Source organism: Mesocricetus auratus, unplaced genomic scaffold (genome assembly GCF_017639785.1).
Source record: "Mesocricetus auratus isolate SY011 unplaced genomic scaffold, BCM_Maur_2.0 Super-Scaffold_4256, whole genome shotgun sequence".
NCBI lineage: Eukaryota > Metazoa > Chordata > Mammalia > Rodentia > Cricetidae > Mesocricetus > Mesocricetus auratus.
The window spans coordinates 61,258,255-61,279,280 of record NW_024429182.1 but is presented as its reverse complement, the minus strand read 5'-3'; the positions used below and the strand labels follow the sequence as shown (position 1 = coordinate 61,279,280).

The following is a 21,026-nucleotide window of genomic DNA, read 5'->3' as shown; positions in this document are numbered from 1 at the left end:
TCCACAGTTTCACTTCTGGATCAACTTATAATTCAGGGACTGGATGCATTGCAAACAAGATTCAGAGAGGCAATACCCAACCATAACTGCCTGCCTTGACCTAATATTTTACACAATACAGGTCTGCCATGAGTAGTGGGCCACCATGGTCACTTCCACGGGGTTCTGGAAGCTGAGTGTGTGCCCCTGAATTTCAGTGAAGTGCCCAGAGCAGATGCCAAGATAACCCATGCCACCTGCTTCACAGTTAAACTATTTTTTTTGCTCAAATTCAATGTAGTCAAAGTGCTTTCTTTTCACACCACCAAAGCATCATGGGAAGACACAATAGGATAGGACAGTTCCACCTACCTATTCCTCTTAGTTTTCACACTTTGGTCCTCACTGCCATCTTCTGAACCGGATCCATCACTGCTTTCAGCTGAAAGAAACAGCACATTAACACAACTAAAAGGTTAGTCTTAGTGTACTGGAAGCCAGCAGGCAGCTGTGGTACTCAAACCAGCCCATATAAAAATTAGAAAATTGGATTTCTCTTAGGCACTGGCATTACTCTTATGAACTTCCCACATTTCTACTTGGGTCACACTCTCACCTTGACTTTCCTGGAAGGCCTAGTGTTCCTGCTCCTCTCTCTCTCTCTCTCTCTCTCTCTCTCTCTCTCTCTCTCTCTCTCTCTCTCTCTCTCTCTCTCTCTTTCCCTCCCTCCCTCCCTCCACCCCTCTCTCTCTGTCTCTGTGTGTGTGTATGTCTGTCTGTCTGTCTCTGTCTCTTTCATACAGAGATAGGAATTCATGTAGCCAAATGCTGTCTTTGAACTCCTGGTCTTCCTACTTCTACTACATTTACCATTAGGTATTGACCTGGAAGCTTTATCTCTACTAGAGCTAGCTCTTGTAGTGTTGAAGTTGCTATGCATGTAACTAGGGTAGAAAAGTAACCAGTACACTTATCCTGCTGTGAACTCCTCTGTATGCAATAATGACGAGCTTAGCAAGATAGACCCATTGGTGCAAAAATGGCATGAATGTCCTAGAAGTAATCAACCACTTTCAAATTGGATTTAAGGATTACTCCATTTGACAGAACTGGTCCCTAATGCCATTAATGGGGCTAAGAACCCAAGATTAATTAGGTCCTAAGACCTAGGGTAGAATATATTACTATTATTCTGCAAAATTGGCATAATATTAAAATGACTCCTCAAGATTTATTGAGAATAATGCATCTCTCCACACTCATAGAGAAACTTCTTTTCATAATAGATGGTAACTAACACAAAGGGCCACAACTGGCCAAATGCGGAGAATAAGAGATCATGGAGCATTGAGTCCTAAGTGGGACACAATATTAAACACCCACCATTATCAAGTCTCCATGGAAAGCGACTGTATGTGGAAAGATTGCAAAGGCCAGAGGAGTTGGACAACTAAACTATTGTTACAAAACTATTTTATGAACAAAATAGGCCAGTTTCTCAAGTGAACTAACAGGGCTGTGAACATATACACAAGATCTATACAAGATCGAGTCAGACTAGACACAGAGACAGGAAAGAATTTAAAATACTAATCTGAAGGAAGCACACAGACTGACTTCACTCAGATACATCAGACATGGACTAAGAACTGAAAATGCAGAAAATCTTAGCAGCAAAGCAAAGAGAAAGCTTTACACACTAGACCTCACAATAATTTCTTAAATGGGACAACAGAAACATAGCCAATGAGGTGGACTGGGGAGATGGCTTGGTGGTTAAGCATGCATACCACTCTTACACAGCACAGGAGTTTGGTTCCCAGCATCCACATAGGGTGGCTCATGACAGCCTGTACCCTAGCTTCAGAGGATTTGATTTCCTCTTCTGGGCTTTGTGGAAGGGTACCAGAAGCCAAGGGGAGGAGACCAAAGGAAGTTACTGACAAACCCTGATAGAGCTTCTGTTTGGGAAGATGGAAAAGCTCTAGGAGTAGCTAGTGGTGATGGTATACAACATTATAAATAAACTTAATACCACTAAATGTGCATTTTAAGATGGCTAACTGGTAAGCTGCATGCTACATATATTTTCTCAGGATAAAAAAATCATGAGCAAACTGTTTTATGGAAAAGATCAGAGCTTGAGAAAAATACTGGAAAGACATTATAGTCAAACACATTAATCCCTCAATTTACAGGCGTCCCAATAATTCAACAAGAAAGACAAACATGAATATATTCCCTGGAACACAAAACAAACGGCCAACAAACCCCTGAGAATCACTCAAAATTAAAGAAATGCCAGCTGAAATAAAGAATGGCTTTACATTAAGTTCCAGTGATGTACAATGCTGATACAGAGTGCATCAGTGGCAGTGTGTATTGATTGATTGAGCCCTTCAGAGGAAGATGTCACAATATTAGAAATTTAAGATGTATGCACCTGATGATATAGCAATTCCAGTAATATGAAACTACACAATAGACATTCTTGTGAAAATGTGGGCATATATTGGCATAAACAAACACACGTTAAGTTTAGAATTCATAGAATGTTGTTTATTATCTAGCATTAAATGTTTCTTTGTGGGAGTTAAGGGATTACTCTGACTATGCAAGAGTGCATCAGGTACAATCTGTGGTTGAAACTTAATAGGGAATCATGATTTTACTAATGGTAGGTGAGGCAAGTGTGCATTCAAATGAGATCCTTGGGGTGTGATTTCTACCTGAGTTCTAGATAGTCGAATTTTGTAGAGGAAGATGCAGCCACTCCTCCCTATCAACTTTCCAGGCAAGATATGTCCATGAGCACAACAGTGGTGTGACCGTTATGGGAACAACCAACTATTTTCTGGCTGAAGTTGAGGCCTGGGCTACAGAAGGGAACCCATATTTGGTACTGTAATTCAGGAAAAAAATGCTTGAGACTGGGGAAATTGCAGACCTCAGAGAGGAGGCTTCTGTTATTATTATGTTAAATAGATGTGATGTGCCTATCCAATTCCTCCAAAAATCTTTGAGTATGTTGTCAGTTCACAGTCCAAGGAGCCTAATTTTGACAGTGGGCAACAGTTATTGCAGAGGTTTCATTCCTGATGACTGAAAGTGTCTCTTCTGTTGCTGTGGCTTAGTGCTCTAATGCTCAGACCTAAATGTAAGAAAATCTCTCTCTCTCTCTCTCTCTCTCTCTCTCTCTCTCTCTCTCTCTCTCTCTCTCTCTCTCTCTCTCTCTCTCTCTGTGTGTGTGTGTGTGTTTCATCCCTTTCCAAGGCTTCAGAGACATCAGAGAACATAATAGAAGAAGGTGTGGAAAGATATAAAACTAGAGAAAAGGGAGCAGTTTTCATCTTGGACATGCCTACCACTATCTTGAAGCAGAATAGGTGTGAGCATGCTCGTGAGTGTGGGCCTACTCAAATTTCTTTGAGGAGAGAAAAAGCCTTAATACACTCATGGGACCCTCATGAGACATTTATAAGATCTTCATGAATTCACAGCATATGGTTTATTAACCAGCATTAAAGCCTTCCTTCCCGAGATTATATAAGAGATAAGCAACTGACTGGAGTAAATCGCTTCATTAGCACAACTGTGCATATGTTGCCCAGAGGACTGGCTACTGTAAGGCTGCCTTTGAGTTGCCCCTGTAAGCAACCACAGTAAATACATTGGCTCCCCAAGCTGGCTTGGACAGTCCTTTCTCTTTTCTGCTAGTACCTTCTCTGATACAAATACACTTTCCTTATGTCTGTCCAGGAAAAGCAATGGTTCTTTGGTAACAGAAACTATAATGGAGTGAGACAGCTGCCTGCCAGCAGAGTAGGAAGCTAGCCTGAAGCAGAGACAAAAGCCAGGGAGAAGGACACAGTCAGACCAAGCCCACTTCACAGCAGCTCCCTCTACAGGTCCAGCCAGACTCCAGCAGGTACTAACCGCTGTCTTCTCTGCGCTCCCAGGGCACATTTGAATTATGGGACCAATGCAATGACAAAGAAGCTCATGCTAAGAAAGAACATGGACTGAGTGGGAGCTGATGCTGCAGGCTGCCCATCAGGAGATGGATTCCATGGCATGTTTTGTTTGGTTGACCTAGGTTCCCTGCTGAAATTCAAGAAGGAAGCTCGGCATTTTGGTAGAGATCATGGAAGACACATCTCCAAGATCATTGCCAAAGGCATCAATAAGTGTGCTATCCATATCCTATGCTCTAACGCCACAGTGAACTTTCAGCCTTCATCTTCTTAGCCCAGAAATGTGTGGCTAGGCCTCTCAAATTGGCCTGCTCTTCTTACCTTGGGGCCTGCAACATTCTATATGTTTGTACCACATATGTGAAGTCCAGTACCATCAGCCCTGTCTCAGGGGCGATCAAGGCAGGTGGCCTGGAGTTCATTGTTCTTGGTTTGCACACCTTTAGAAGGCACATGGCTTCCTGATCTGCATGTGCTCACTTAGAAGCAATGCCAAATGTCAAGCCTTGGCTTGATTAACCTCAATTAAAAACACCGATTGGTTTAAAGAACTAAGTTCCCTCCTCCTCTTCCTCTCCCTCCCTTCTTATGCTAGGTAAGAAGTGGTGAAAGTTTGGTTCTGGGAAACCACATCAATAGTGGTTGTGCTGTTCCATGTAACAGGCATGAACTGAAGACACAGAAAGTGACACAGGCTCTTGTACTGAGGAATGGGGACTAATGAATATGACTCAGCCCTCAACTGCCCATTAGCCTTGCCTGATGAATGGAGGCCAAATGTAACTGTGAAGAAAGTGTTATGACAGCATCCTAAGACGTCCACCCTGGCATCAGCTTCTCTTGACTTCACTTGCTCCTTTCCTACCCGGAGCACCATATGAATCTCTACCTGCATTCTCCCCTTAGCTTCTTGCTAAAGTCCATGTGGGACTCTTCCAAGAGACCATGGCTTCCTCTCCCTGCTTATATGGTGTCTCATACAGAGATTGACCAATATAGGCATTGGAATGGACCTTAGAAAATAAGGCTCCTGTTGCCTTCGCTGTGCAAATATCAGTCAGAGTCCTCGATGATACAAAGGGTGTATCCTCCAGAACTCAACTCCACTGTAAGCATTAGCCCCTCACACAGAGCTGAGCAGGTGGAGTCTGCAACCAGAATCTCCACAGTTACCCAATTCTTCTTGGGCTAATAAAGCACGCCCTTACACTTTTGGGAGGGTGCCAGCATTTGCCTTTCCATGGCCACCTGGTCCCTTTGTGATGTAGAGACCCAGCACACAGTGTCTTGGTCACACAATGCCTGGGAAGTGGCCCCTTCACCAGCCACAGCTGTGTTTATCCTCAGGATGATTTTATATCCTACTTAGTGAAATGCATGTCACTGTGAATCCACATTTATCCTGAATATAAATGACTAAAATGTTTGCACAGCAATTGAAACTGAGTGAGCTCTTGCTTGTCTCTATTACCCAGCAGGGAACAAGGGATTGTTAGCCAAGGCTACCTGTACCTGATTTTTCCCATGAAACCTGACCAGACAGTTCCTCTTCAGCCACAGGCCAGACCCACCAGCCTTCAATTCCTGATAGATCCATGAGCTCAGGAAATCCCTTTTCTACATTCCTTTTTCTGTAAAGTAGGTGCATTGATCATGGAAAGCAGAGATGCCTCCCAACAATGTTACCCTCATGTAAAGCCTGGGAATTTGTTACGTCACTCTGAGAGAAGACTCCGAGTTTCTATGTAGTTTATCTAGTGATGGGGATTGTTCTATAATATGGAAATAGCCCTGGAAAATGAAAAATGCCTAAAGAAGACAGAAGGCCAGTATCAGAAAGGCTGTAAAAGACTCCCAGTTGCGTTGAAGATGGAGAATGGAGAAATGGACCAAGGAAATCAGAAGGCCACTGAAATTGGAAAGAACAGATACTCCTCAGAGCCTCACAAAGGGCATGCCTTGATAGCACCCAGGATACTCACATTGGACTTCTGCACTCTGGTACTAAAATCTGGTCTTTTGTTTCATTGTAGGACAATCTTTGGCAGCTTGTTACATCAGCAATTCATGCCCAAATCCTGTGGTGCCAGCCTGCAGGGCTGTGAGAATTTCAGTAGCCAGGTATGGAGCTTATTGTTACACATTTCTCTCCATCCTCTGCCAAGAGGCTGCCTGCTGCTTCTGTCCCATCCCTGCCCCCCTGTTCTCTTCAGCCACTGGGAGGAGACAGAATAGGAGGAAGAGTGGAGTGATCACTGTCTGATTCCTGCTCTCCTCTACTCCAGAGGAATCTCTCAATGGCCAGGTATTTAATGCCCTCTGATATTTAATGCTGTACTCTGCTAGACCTCCCAATGTAAGGATCCCCAGTGCAGGAACAGGATGTAATCTGGGGACACACCAGGTGGGCTGCAAGGACATAAAGCTGCCAGTGCACTGGCCAGATGGTAAAGGGATTTCTACCCATTCTCAGTAAGAATGGGCGTTGATGCTGCTGATTAGCACAGAAGAAACTGTACCTCTTTCTCTCTCTGTCTTTCTCACATACACATACACACTGCCTGATGTCAGTTAATGTAGCTGACATTGTACAAAGTTCATTCATTTTATTTGCCTCTTAGAAACCAGAGTGCTAAATTGTTCTATTTAGAATAGAAAGAAACATGTGTCAATACACTCTAATCCAGGCTGGATCACAACTGAAAAAAATACAAAACAAAAGTTGCCCCTGAGAGTCACCTCCCTGGAGCATGTTATACTAAGAAGGCCACATCCTCCATGAAGAACCAGCACCCAGGGAAGGGGCCATGAAGCTGTTGTGGGCTGGAGACCATCAGTTCTTCCCTCTTTCATTAATCAATTCTCCAGAAACACCTTCTCCCCAGATGCTTGACAGGTATCATGGAGTTAGAAGTTCTGGTCTCAAAGTCTAGGTCTACCTGGCAACTAGAAATTGTAAATGGATGACATTTGCATGTCTTTTAGAATCATGTGGAAAATGCCTGCTGTCTTGTTGTCTTCTCTTAAGGGTAAAAGTGTCCTTGTGGTCACACATTTCAAAATTACCTGTCTATCCTTCTCATGGGTGTACTTTCCCCAGGTTAAGCTACTCAGACATTCCTGAGTGTGTCTGTAGACTTGACATTCAACTCCACATTTGTTCCTAGGAACTGTGATTCTTGTTGGTTGGATAAAATGGAGCATAGACCTGTTTGACCTGGATTGCTGGGGTTCCTTTCTTCTGCCCATGGCCCCCTTCCCATATGACCCTGTAGAGGCTCTGGAGACACCTCCCTGTCTCTTCAGATCTGGCCTGATTTGGTTCATTTCTTTCTCATTCCCATCAGTCCTTTGGGCAAAACCAAAAGAGCACGCGCAGGTTTCTGGAAGAGTCACATCTTATATTTTTGGTTGTGAGCCTAGCCCTTAATGGCTGAGCCATCTCTCCAGCCCGAGTCCCATCTTTTAAAAGGTGCAAAGAGCATCATCACCATCCATGGAGCAAATGAAGTCATTGCCAGGGAAAACCGTGCTAACTGCTTTCTCGAAGGATCTAAAATCCTCCCACTCTTTCTGACCCATGCACCTTCTCTTGTCTAAGAGTCAGAAGAGACTGATCTGTAGGACTTGTAAAGACTCTCTAGTGATGAAAATGTTCCCTCTAATTCAGATGCCACTTCATCAAAAGGGAAAAGCACAGTCAGAAGTCCAGTCTCATCGTCCCTGAACACAGGGACATTCTAACATTTTTCTTTTACCTTTTTCCTGGTAAAATATACACCTAGGACACCTTTATTTTCCCATCACCAGCTGGAAAACCTTTCTGGGGAATGTTCCTCTTAAGTGAAATAGACATACTACATTGTTGTTTCTCATTCATTTAAGACCAAATCCAGTTCCTAAAGAGCAACCACTTCCATGCCACTCAGTAATGTGAAGAGAGCTAAGAGGGGCTTAATATGCAGCCTTCTAAATGGCTCTGATTTAACCATCAGTGTAAGCTGATGTGCTCTTTGTCAGGCCCAGATACTGGGAAATAAAAAAATCACAACAAGCCTTATAAAACACCTTCTAAGATTAAACGACGACTTCATTTTAAAAAGTCAAGATCCCATACCCATCATTCTGGCCCTTTAGGCTAAATAACTACTCTCAGCATGGAAGATACGGCCAGTCTGTTTGTGGGCCTGTAATCCCATCCACTTGGACAACTGAAGCAGAAGGATTGAAAGGTCAAAGCATTTGGGGGTACAGTATGAATTCAAGGACACCCCAAGCAACTTAATGAGACCCTGTTTCCAAATAACAAGCAAAAAAGACTGGGGGTACAGTTCAGTGGTCAGTAGAACACTTGTCTAACTTGTGTGAGACATGTGTAGTCTCCAGCACACCCCTGGAATGGTGTTTTGTTAATCCATGTGCCTGGGGGGTACGGCTTCCCTATGCACCACTCATAAAACATGTATCTGCTTCTCTGTAAAGGAGCCTCCGAGAGGACTCTGGTTGCTCTTCTCCCACTCTGGGTGAGACAGGATTCACAGGGTGGTCAGAAGCAGCCACCTCCTCACCCAGCAGTCCCTTCTACAGGACAGAAGGCTCTTTGCCCCACCCCCCATCTGTGGGCTTCCTTTAATACATAGCAATGACTGTGGTCCAGGGGCTAGAATGACCCATGGGATTGAAGGAAACACACTCCCATTTGCCTACCTCTGCTCTCCAGTGCAGATGAGCAGGTATGTGAAGCGAAAGCCAAAGGACAGCTAGTGGCCATCTGCGCTGTCCCTGCACTAATGACCTCATGGGATGCAATGAGAAGCCCAAGCCCACCACTTGAAAGGGTCAAGTCTTCAGCGGGAAGTGTCATGAAAACTTAATTTGTGAGTCTGCAGTCCTCAACACAACTCCATTACAACCACTTTCCAATGTAACCAGGAACACTAGCAGCTCCTGCTCCTGGACCCTGGCAGAGCACAGCCCTTCCACAGTGCCACCAAGAGCCCTGTTAATTACTTGCTGAGGCCTCCAGCTTGCGTTTGTGGGGTGGGTCCTCGATGATCCTCTTGAGGTCCCCACGATTCTTCAGGTCCACTGGTTTCTCCCAGACTGACAGCTGCATGGTCGGGTTGAAGAAGAACACCCGGTCATCACCTGTCCAGACCACACACCTGTGAAAGTGGAAAACTCGCCTCAGTCACGTTCAGAGACACGTGGTGAAGAGCAGTGCCCACGCCCCTCTCTTTGGGTGCCCTTCATGACTGAACTCTACAGGTTGTGAAGACATTCTTATAGATATCAAAAATGATAAGCCCTTCCTTGGGGACACTGTGCTCCTGCTCATACTATTTTGTTTAGTTAAAGGGTTTTATTTTCATCCCCTTTCACCAGCAAGAATTCCAGGTTCAGAGAAACCTTTCAAGACCACAAAAAGCCACACCTTCCCCTGCTCAGAACACTGCCTGACTCGGTTCAATGATATTTTATCTCAGCCCTGGACACCTGTGTCCCCAGATCAGGGTGACTATTTCACGGTCTTCCCCATTCCACTCTGCACAGACATCAAAGAGTACCACTGTGGACCACTTGACTCAGTCACTGAGCCCTTTCTGCTCACCATGCTCACTTTGACAAGAGCCTCACACTTTCATATAATAAACCAAAAATAGAGGGAAGGAATGGCATATTGTTTTGAAATGCTTTGAGAGAATGAGAAACAGAGATAGATACAGAGAAAGAGATCCCTGGCCACTGGCCTTGTGTGTCTCCTGTTCTTAGGCAGCTACAAAGAGTAAGCCTGAACAAGGCCAAGTTCCTATCCAGACTCCCCTTGAAACTTACCTTGGGCAAGGCACCCCTCCCTGGCCTCAGTTTTCCGTAGTAGTGTCTGCGAGGCCTCTAGTCCTTCCCCATCATTCTTTGTGCTACAGGAAAGGGTAGGACAGGCTATGCATACAAAAATTCTGTCCAAGAGAGGACCCCTGGGCATCTGGAAGGTATAGTGAAATACTGCTGGGCCTTCAATATCTTGTTCACGTATCACCCTAGAAGGCTAGACATGGGTGTTTGCATAGAAGGATTTACTCCATGTTATCTTTGTTCCATGAGCTGTGTTAAGTGCTCAGAGCTGGTTCCCATGTGCTAGCAACTGAATGGATTAGGACCCTAATGACCTGAGGCAGCCCATCAGGTATCTTGACCAGGCCAGGTTCCATGGCAGAGCAGATAGAATGAGTTTTCAAAATATCCCCATTCAGATCCCACAAATAAGTTGCCCCACATGACAAAGGGACTTATTTGAAGATCTTGTGATAGGGAGATGTCCTGAGTCATAGATGGACCACAAATGCCTTCATAGAGTCCATATGAGGGAGGAGGAGACTTGTGGATAAAATTAGAGAACATACACAAGTACATGTGCACATACTCACATGTATGTACATGTGCATTCACACACACATGCATACATGCATATACTTTCACACACACATTCACATGCAGAGAATAATGGGGAGGTGCCACATTACTGGCCTTGAAGGTGAAAGAAAAACCATAAGCCCAGAAATCAGGTGACCCTAAGAGCCTGGAATAGACAAGGACAGAAATCTGAGACCTGGTCCTCCAGGCATGCCCACTGTCCTTGTTTCCATGATGTTCCAGACTCTGCTTCTCTAAGGCATCTGTAGCCTGGATCCAGGACAGAGCAGTCTAGAGAGTGGATCCTTGGTGACCTTTGCATGGCTGTCCAGGAATGACTTTGTCCCTAGCTCATTTCTCTCCAGTAGTAAAGGTGTCAAAGGGACCACTTTCTCCAGCAATTACTAGTGAATTGTGAACTTCACAACCATCAGGAGCTGCTCTTTGTAGACCAACTGATGGGGCTTCACCCTTGGGAACCCTCAGGTTGGTGTTAGCATCCATTAAGCAGCACCCAAAATCATCAGCTATGTGTCCAGAAGCTTTGACTATGATGGCTTGGTCAGGATACGGGGAAGAACACTGTGACCTGTCCTCTCAGCCTCCTGTCCTCCAGCTCTGGGATTGTTCAGCCCTTCCAGGGAGCACAAGATGGCCCCAATTTACCATGATTGTCAATAGGAAAGGGCAGAGGAGGCTATTTCATTCTGAGTGTCCACTCTTCTAGGAGAAATGGAAGCACAGAGAAAGAGCATTGGGTCCTATACCCAAGGCCTTGCCTTCATACTACCTTGGTCCATGGCAAGCTCAGTGAGGTAGGTTCCCTGACCTCCTCACAGGGGCTTGGAGGGAGGCTGTATGGTGTACGGTACGGAGGCTAGGGCAGGAGAAGTCCTACTGATGTCTGAATTCTAGCTCCTACTCTTACATAAGTTGGTGCCAGGACTCTGATCATGGTCACTATTGTGACCCCTTCCTATAGATCTATTTTATTGGGTGAGGATGCACAGGAATCTGGGTGCTTTGGCATGGCTTTTTGAAGCCCTTCATTGTCTGTTAAAAAGGGGACAGTACCTGGTCTAGGACACAACTGGGCTCCACAGATACCCTTGTCATCTGAATCCTGGTCTTTTTCTTCTCCCATCCCAGAGACGCATCAGGTAACATGTAGCAGTTACATCTGTGCACTGTGTCTGGGGAGCCCCATGCAAGATAATCCCCATGCTGGGGAAGGACTAAGCTTCCAGGGGTTTGGTGGCAGCAGCTGAGGTGGCAACAGTGAAGGTAAGCCCTTATCTTCCCAATACCTTCTGCTTGGTTTTCAGGTCCAAGGCCCAGGCTCTCCCAGCAGGGCCTGCCATTGAGGTAAATGATGAGAAATGCTCACTAAGAAGTGTCCAGCCAATTACCATCTGCTGATCTGAGGAGGCACTGGCATGTTTAATTTGTGCCACAAATGTTGAGGTATTTGAATGAGATTTACTCAGGAACAGGATTTGGGAGAAGGGGCAGAGGACCCAGGAAGGGGAGGACACACAGGTGAATGTCAACTCTCAGTGACAGAAATCATCGGGGTGGTGGCTGGTTGAGGGGTGCATGTAGCAGCCTCAGCTAATCCCAGCCCCCCACAGGGTTCTAGCAGGCTCTCCTAATGTGGAACAGATGGAGTTCTGCAGGTGGTCAGCAGGAAACCTCTAGCTGTCCAGAAGGCTGATGGGGACACACTGCCTTCTGGAAAGGCTCTGATCAGAGAAGCGGCTTGGGCATAAGAGGAGTGAGAGGCTGAAATCAGATGGATGAAGACAATCCTCTGCCTCTGGGTTGAGATGAGGAGGAATCCTGGCCCAGAGTGCTGGAGTTTATTCACAACAGGCTGCCAGCTGTGAACCCTGGACTGCCACATAGAGATTTCCCATCAACTGGAAACCTGGCTAACAGCAAAGCAATCAATTTGGAAAAGGTGGGCTCCTGGACTTGGACAAGTAGCTTCCACGCTGGGTGTAGACAGGTGCATCTATGCAGGTGGATCTAGGCAGATGGTCCAGGAAGTTATGTCGTCGAGGGTTAGGAGTCTCTACTACTGAAGGCTCCCTAGACCTTAGGCTGAACAGCAGATAGGAGCACAGGGTCTCCAGTGGATCGAGCAAAGGGCAGGGCTGTGCAGGTTAGAGTGGCTTCCAGAAGGGGCCACTTGAGTCTTGCCATGACCAAAGCAATGGGAGGGAGCTGGGCTCATTGCCTTTTGCAACTGCGCTCCTTTCCCTGGAGTCATAGATGCAAGGACACTTGAGAACAAAGAGTCTCAAAGTCTTCCTGCTGGGAGGCCCAGGTCAGCAACACTGGGTTCTCAGTGTCTCCTCTCTATCTCCCAAGCTCTCCTATCCACTAAGGAAACAGATGTCACACCTCAAGATTTACATGTATTTGGCCAAACTGCCTCAGGCCCGTTTTCACAAAGATGAATCTTTGCTGCTTCTGACTTCTGTGGGAGGCAGTGGTGAGACTCAAGTGAAAAGCCACACCGGTGCACCCCACCCCAAGAAGGGCTGGCTCTCTGTGATGCCTCAAGGGGGAGGGAGCATCGCCTGCCTCCAGCCTTGCCACCACCAAACTTCCAAAGCCAGGGAGGAATAGAGCTAATTAGAGACTTAATGGAGCATTAGTGTCTAGGGGGAGGAGTGACAATTAACACAGTACACATTTATATCCAGGCTGCAAAGCACCAGTTCCTGTGCCCGGGGGAAGCATGCAGAATTGAACTGCAGGACCAGTGACAGGTAAATAGATGTGGCTCCCAGGAGGAAATCTGCCCAGCCACTTGTTCCAGTTGGTTTCAACTAGACGGAGCTGACTATGACATGCAAAATTAATTTTATGTTTCATTTTATGCCCATTTTAAGTACATGGATAGCTTCCCTTCTCTAATCATACCACATAATTCCTGGATGGCAGCCATATCCCTCTTTTCAAAAAATGTTCCTAGATCCCGGAGGATGCAATTAGTGAACTGGAGTTATTTAAGTCTGATACAGGATCCCCACACTGAGAAGCCCCTTGTGTAGAGATCTGGTGGTGGTGTTTTGTTCTGGAAAAGGATTTTTAGTAATAAAGTCTCCCTTTGAACAGCAAGTTCTGAGGTGTGGGAGAATCACCACTGTCCAGCCCACCAAAGTGGGAAGTCAAGTCTGGCCTGCTGCCTCCATGAACCCTGGACAAACACACGTGTGGCTTCTTGCTTTATGGACTCTGCCCGCCATGCTCTGCCCATGACTTCTGGATGAAGCTTGGAACTCACTGGCTCTGGTTTGCCATCAAAAGACAAGCAGCTCCCCTGTCCCCTTTGCTGTTTTTCTCTGGGGCTTCGTCTCTACAGGGCACTGACCTGGACAGGGCCTCTGTGGCCCAGCTGCAGAAAAGGACCATGAGGTTCATGGAGGCTGATCAAGGAGGTGAGAAGGACATGCTTTGCAACCCAGACACTCTGGTTCTGCCTCCCCCCCCCCATTTACTTCAGAGTGAGTTCACAGGGACCAGAGGCATTGTATCTGACTCCCAGGACAGGGATAAAGGGCAGCTGACACATGACCGTCAGCAGCACTGTGCTTGAGAATGTATATAGCTATGTAACATGACTGTCATATCCCACACACTAAGGAGGGTGTAACATGGAATTGAGGCCCAGCTCCTGAAGGCAAAGCCTCAGCACCTTTCATGTATTTCTTCTCTGCACCTTACTTTCTGAGGTGAGAGTGGACAGGGTGAGGAGGCAGGGGTGAGGAGAGAGGGCTACGGAAGAGTTGACAAAGCCCTGCCTACCTGCTGCTCACATGCCTTCTTACTGTGGTGCCCAGAGAGGCCACAGGAATGGTTCCTCAAGGTGTGCTAACCTGCATACACAGGGCTTCGCCCTTTTGACTTCTTTGTCCTTGGCATGTTGCAGCTATCTTTAGCTGTTTCCTTTACTTAGCTTTCCTCATTCTAGGAGTGACCAATCAGCAGTAGCAGACCAGTGGTTAGTTTGGGGCCTTTCAGAGTGTGGGTACGGACCCTCATCTCTACACATGACCCAGGCTATCTCCAAGGAACCATGTAGGCCAACCTGGCAGGGGTCCAGAGCTGCCTAAAGGATCTTTCTTGTGAGGGCATAAAACCACCCTCCTTTGCTTTTCTCTACCAGGGTCGAAGCTTTTCCCAAGCTACAGGTGCTTATTATTATTTTTTCAACAGCTACTCTGACCTTTGACCTCCCTACTCAATCAAAATCACAGACGAAGTGCTACATTGGATCCTACAGGCCTAGCACTGTTCCTGAACTCTAGTATTCCTTCATGGAGATTGATGAAGCACCTGGAGCTGGGAGCTGCACATCCTCCCCTCCACCCACCCAGGAGGCCACCTCCAGAGGCCACTTAAGCCTGGGTCTAAGTGGTGGCTTCCTCCTGCCTCCTCCTCCATCTGCTATAACTAAGCACTTTGACATTTAATTCAGCATTCAGCTCCCCTCCCCAGCAGTAACACCTTACCTGTCCCTTCTCTGACATAATAAAAGGCTCAATTATGCAAAGGGGACAAAGTGACATTTGGTTTCCCTTCAGCAGTATGTACTCAAAGAAGAGTGATGCTTGCTCTCAGCTGAGCGAGCGTGATCACATGTCACATGAAAAATTGTCACTGCACTGATCTGACCCAGCCCGCTTCTCCCTTAATAACTGTGATTCCTAATCACCTCCTCCTCTCTAGTCAGACATCTGTATGTGTCTCGCCTGGGGAACCGCTCCCTTCTCTCTGAAGCCGTTCTGCCAACATCATCCAAGAACATGTTTCCACGCAGACCCCTTTAAAGTCAAACAAATGCAACATTTACACACACACCCAGTTATTCTACTTTTTAAAAAAGGTTATGTGCAATTAATTGATAGTTGTGATATTCTTAGACTATCAAAGGAGATCAGAATGAAAGCCATGCCATTAACATGAAACCAGGGATGAAGAATGTGCCTAGGATGGCTAACTCCGCTCTAAGAGCCACACCTGTAGTGGTTCTACCTAAACACATCTCCAACCCAATGTGGACTGCCCACCATTGGCTGTTCAGCAGGACACCTGGCACCAGACTGGCGCCACGCCATGCTCACTGGCCTAGTACTCAGCACTTTAACTGCCTGTGCTTCTCAGGACAAGAACCAGGAATGAGGGAATCGGCCTTGGCAGGAGGTGGTGCCTGTGACAGTACCATGTCCCTTGCCACCATGGCAGCACCATGTCCCTTGCCACCATGGCAGCACACTCCTTTCCCTTCCCTCATCACTTCACGAGGAACTTTGTGGATAAGTTGCTGATATAACTTGAAAAACGTCAACCTGGACTTTCTTATAAAAATGAAATGATGTGAAATGTTCTTGGTACACATGGTTTAAATTTCATGAAAATAGCTAATTATTTATAAATCCATAATCTCTAAAATGACTCTCAGACTCTAATTAATCATTGATGTTGACATTTATTGCCCTTTGAGCTAAAGCCTCATGGATTTTACACTTTGTTTAGCCATTACCTTTGAAATGTCCCAGTGTCATCAATAATTGCAAGAAAAGTATTTCCGTGTTAAACAGAAGATTCAGTTTCCTCAACAACACCAGGGGTACACGCTCAGCCTCCTCATGGGTGAGTCCTCACTTCCTCCTCAGCATCTTAAAAAATCTGTGTCTAGATTCTGGGTTCATTCAAAACACCCAACAGCACTGAGCTGTCTGCCCTTCTGAAATGGAGATTTGGAGGCAGGAAACATCTTCAGTGGTTAAGCGGGCACCCACCTTAGAGGAGAATGGGCAGAACTCTGGATTCACTCTTATTCAGGGATTGACTTTGTGTTTCTAGAGTTACACCAGTGGGTCTGGGGAGACCATTTGTCTGGCCATCTCTTGGTAAGTAGACTACAGAGAGTTATCCTACAGAGTTATGAAGGCCTTGGGGTGTTCTGGCTCACTTTTGGATTACTTAGTTTTTGGCATAGAGTGACCCTGTGGGAAGGGCCCTCTCACACTTTTAAAGCCATTTCTTCAACATGACCTGTCCCTTGGGTGTTTTGCACAGGGTGGATGCAAACAAGAAACAGTGCAAGGTTTAACCTGCAGTCTTTGCTCAAAAGTCCTCCATGCCTGTGCATGATACTTGATATCTTGCTTTCTGGAAGTCCTATCAAACATTGTTTTTCAGCTCAGTTTGCTAAAGTGTGAAGACAGAATGGAACAGCAACAGGTTGTCTAGTATTTTTCAACACCCTGCTCGCTCTGGTTCCAGCCTCCCAGGCAGCTCTGGGGTCCAAGGTGTGTCCATGCCAGCTCTGCCTCTACGGAAACCTCCCAGCCATGGATCCTCAGGGGCTTTTGTTCTGAGATCTGTTTTTCTGGAAATGTGTCTCCTTCCTGGACCAGAGTCATGCTGACTGCCAATATCTTCCCACTGATCCTTCTGGTCAAGTCCTGTACCCAAGTGGCCATCAACCTACCAGGCAGGAGATGCTCCATCATGGGACCAAAATGAACAAGATTCACCTGGACACGGGAAGAGCACTTAGGTGACTGGTTAGAAATAGAGACTTGCTCTGGGAGCCTCTGGAGTTTCTTCTGTCACTCTTCTGTGTGTCATGTCAGCTGACACCCTAGCTGATGCATTGTTACATGCAGTGACTGAAGAACTCTGGGGTTCTGTAATGTGATTCCCAGAGACTTGGCTGCCCACTCACATATGCAACTTCTACAGAGAATGATGTGCACTGACCCCAGATGCAGGACCTTGTCCTTTGACCTGCTTTACTACCTGCCACAGAAATGTCTGTGTCTCAGGGTAACAAATGGACAGTGCCCCCCAGGGGGTGCTAACAGAAAACTGTGGCCTGCACACAGCCAATGAGTGTATCTCCAGGAGATGCCATAGGGGTGACTGTGACCTCAGCCTCCCACTGCTGAGACAGAGATCCCAGAGTTCCCTGGGTTTGGGCAGTGATTGCATCCACATCCATAGAAGCTGGTGATGAGGGTATCACCACCTCCCATGCGGCACTTGTCCTGACCCTGCCTACATCCACCAAAGAGCTTTGGTGATTTGAATGGAGTTAGTTCAAGGTGGGTGCCCCTTTCTGAGGTGAGGGTGCCGTTATACCACTATTGCAAGTGGTACATGTGAACAGAAATAGCTAAAGGAGATGGTCCTGCATCTCTGGGGATTCCCAGAGTACCTGACTGACCAGGGACAAGCTGACATTGGTGAACCCAACAGTGTGGTGGCAGCAATGACTTGAGATAACAGAGATGATTGTCAAGGCTCTCCATGAAGAGGAGCACCATCCCTGGGGCACATGCACACAGCTATACATGCGGAGGAACTCTACTTCTGGGGAAGACAATCATGGCTTCCCACGTGGAGAAGCACCTTTCCTGAGTGGACTGCCATCAGGAAGAATCTGGCCCCTAAGACACCGTACATGTGATGCCAGGATTAACGAGGCTGTCCTCCGGGTACCCACAAAGTCCCTCTCAGTCACACTAATGGTAGAAGTGAGAACTAGAAGCTGCTATTCTCAAAGGCATATCCAGGTTCCTTTATTCTCAGAGCAAGGAAGAATCATGCCTCCAGTCTGGTATGATCTCCCAACACACACACCTGCTTAGCTAAAGGGCCATGATATAAGGCAAGGTACACTAGATTAAGCAGAACTGAATGAAGTTAGGAGTACACAGAGCAAAGGGAGGGAGCACCACCCTCTTCACCCTCTGTAACACTGCACAGATCCCAGTGAGGATGCCTAATTCTGATTGGTCCATGGAATGGAGCCCCGCCACCCATGTATACAAGTTTAGTACTTCTATGGTATCCTGTGCATGGCCCATATGGGCTCTGCTACAGTCCCACTACTATCAGCTTGTCAATCAGAGAGGAGAGGGCCAGGAGCTGCCTTCCACCAGCCCAAGGCAGCACGACTGCAAAGATTTGTATATCCAGTGGGGCCTCTGGCTCTGTCCCTCCTTTTAGGCCTGAACCCTCTCCAGCTGCTCACAACCATGCTCCTACTCAACCCAGCTAGCCAGATGAAGGACCTCCTCCCCACTCACACCACACCCTTGTTCATCCCATCTTCTAGAAGAATCCTGACTCGTGGGCTCCACTCTCAGAAGCCTACAATAGTCTCGTGTGATCCTTTTCCTGGGATAGAATGTTTTATTCCAATGGATTCAACCATGGTCTACTCTGTGATTCCCAAACACGTATGCAGCAAGGATGGGGTTCATTTATACAATGGTCATGTGGTAGTCAAGGGATTCCTGCTTCCCAAGGCAAGAAGGCTCACATTCTGACTTAACAACTCAGAGCCCAAGAATCCTCACTCGGGGAGTGGGAAAGCTACAACCCATGAGCCTTGCTGAATATCAGCCTGGCCCATTTCCCATTCTTCACTGTGTCACTGTATCAAAGGAAGGCAAACCTCAGGGTTCAGTTAGTAGGTTCTAGTGTCCAAGGTCACATACATTAGAGTCTCCCAATGGCAGCTCCATGGATACCATGGCACCAGGTGTGATCAAAGGATGTTTCTGCACATAGTTTTTCCCCTGGGTCCTGGCACAGAACTGCTGAGATTCCTGATATCTAATGAGTGATAGGAGCATGAGGTGCCCCTCTGACCACACCTGAGTTCTTGTTAATGTGTTCAGGATGGGGGCTTGTCTCCATAGATCATGATAACCCACTGTGAGAACTTGCAGCTCTACCATAACCTCCCATAGAAGTAAGACTGACTTCAGTCACTTGGCCAAAGACCTATCCAAATATGTCTTTATAGGGACACTGCCATTGGAATAGAGAAGCAAGTTGGGCATCTTCCAGGTATGAAAATATGTCCAGTTGCCAGGTGCCTAAAAAAGGAACAGAAGCATTAAGCCCTGCCCCACCCCCAGGGCCTTGTGCTTCCCTTCCGTCCCATAGCTCCTGAGTCACATCCTTTATAATAAAACTGCAATCACAGCTAATCACAGTTAAGCACTTTCCTGAATCCTGTGAGTCACTCTGAAGAATTGTCACCAAAATTGAGGGGAGGCAGTGGGAAGCCCTGGATTTGTAGTCAGCTAGACTGAGTGTGAGTAGCCTGCTGAGGCTGCCTGCTGACTAGCATCTAGATGAAACAGTCTCTCGGGACTGAGCCTTTAAGCCCAGAGGTCTGATGTCAACTTGCAATCTAGCATCTTGAGTTAGAATTGAACAATAGACTCTTGAGAGCACTGGGGGCGTGGGCTTGGGGAAGCAGCACCCAATCGCTCCCAGAGACAAAGCAGAAAGCAGGGAACAGGAGGTCACTAATGCTGCAATACAGACACTACCTTGCAAAGAGAGAAAGGATACTCTTTCTCTAAGTAGGGTAGATAGCCAGCTCATGGCTACAAAATTCAATAAACCCTGCACAATGAGCAAGTCACTCTTCCTGACACATGTCATTGCTGTTCTTAGGGATCAGCTATCTCTGGGTGGCTCTACTGCAGCCCCCAGGGGGCACATTACCCTGGAACCCCACTGCAGGCCTCAGAGGGCACATTGCCCCAAAATGCCCCCATTGCTGTTCCTGGAGGGCACATTGCTCTAATGCCATCATTGCTATTTCTCTTAGTTGGATTTAGCATTTCCTCCCAGATGCATATTGCACACCAATTGTCAGGTTTTAAAACTAATTTTTACTATAATAACCTTTTTATCCCAGTTCCAAATTACTCCATTAGAAAAGGGCACTTTTAAAAACCAAAGACTGTGGCTCCCTCGTGGAAGGTGCTTTGGAGGAAGGCATATTCAGAGATCAGGAATCCTCTCAGGGCAGCTGGAGAGAGCTAGGCAGGGCTTTAATTAACAGTTACTTCCCGATGCTCCTCCTTCAGCAGAGGGTAGAGAATCCTTAGCAGCTCTTGGCACGCTACATTTACCTCAAGCCGCTGACTCTCGCTGATCTATATGCAGCAGCATCGCTATTTTAATTCATACAAACACATCAGGACAGAGAAACTCATCACTTAAGCGCCATTTTCCTTCCTGTAGATGTGACAACAGTGGAGAATTATTCCTGCCCTGGGGTGGAAGTTTTGTTTTATTAAGCGTGATACACCTAAGGAACATGCACTTTCTCTCTGGTGACGTTAAGCAGCCTCTGGGATGAGGCGGTGTTTTACAGCTCTTGGCTTTAGAGGTGTCTTACCAGGGGGATCCGGGCACATGCGTGGAGGCCACGGGTCTGTTGCCTTTTGCTGAAGGCTCCTCCCCTCTTCCCAGCACGGGTGGAGGCTCCTTTGAGTAAAAGAGAAGGAGAGAGATGAGTGTTTTAATTCTGAACACTCTCGCAGTTCCAGTAACAAAGTGGAAAGTAACCAAGTCCCCAGACAGACAGGTGAGTCTGCTTCCAGCAATGACTACTGAGTAAAACATCACAGAGAGGAGGCTCGTCGTTTGGGTAGTCACAGACGGTTTGAATAATTGACAATGGACTTCACTGCATATATATGTAGAGCAACCCACAAGAGGCAGTTTCTAGAGTCCCCATTTGTCTGCTCTCAGATCCAGAGACAAAAGGGAATCATGAGAGCACTGCACATCAGTGGGGCAGGGGTAAAAAAATATCATTGAGATAAT

General features: G+C 46.6%; 1 protein-coding gene across 1 annotated transcript in view; it reads right to left on the bottom strand.

The window, feature by feature from the left end:
• Positions 1–21,026, bottom strand: part of Tcerg1l (transcription elongation regulator 1 like) — a 184,584-nt gene that overhangs the window by 40,448 nt on the left and 123,110 nt on the right. The window contains exons 6-8 of the mRNA XM_005064264.4: positions 20,596–20,684; positions 8,964–9,118; positions 352–421 (exon numbers count right to left, since the gene is read on the bottom strand). Coding sequence (XP_005064321.1) covers positions 352–421; positions 8,964–9,118; positions 20,596–20,684 — 314 coding nt within the window. The remainder of the gene's footprint in view (positions 1–351; positions 422–8,963; positions 9,119–20,595; positions 20,685–21,026) is intronic.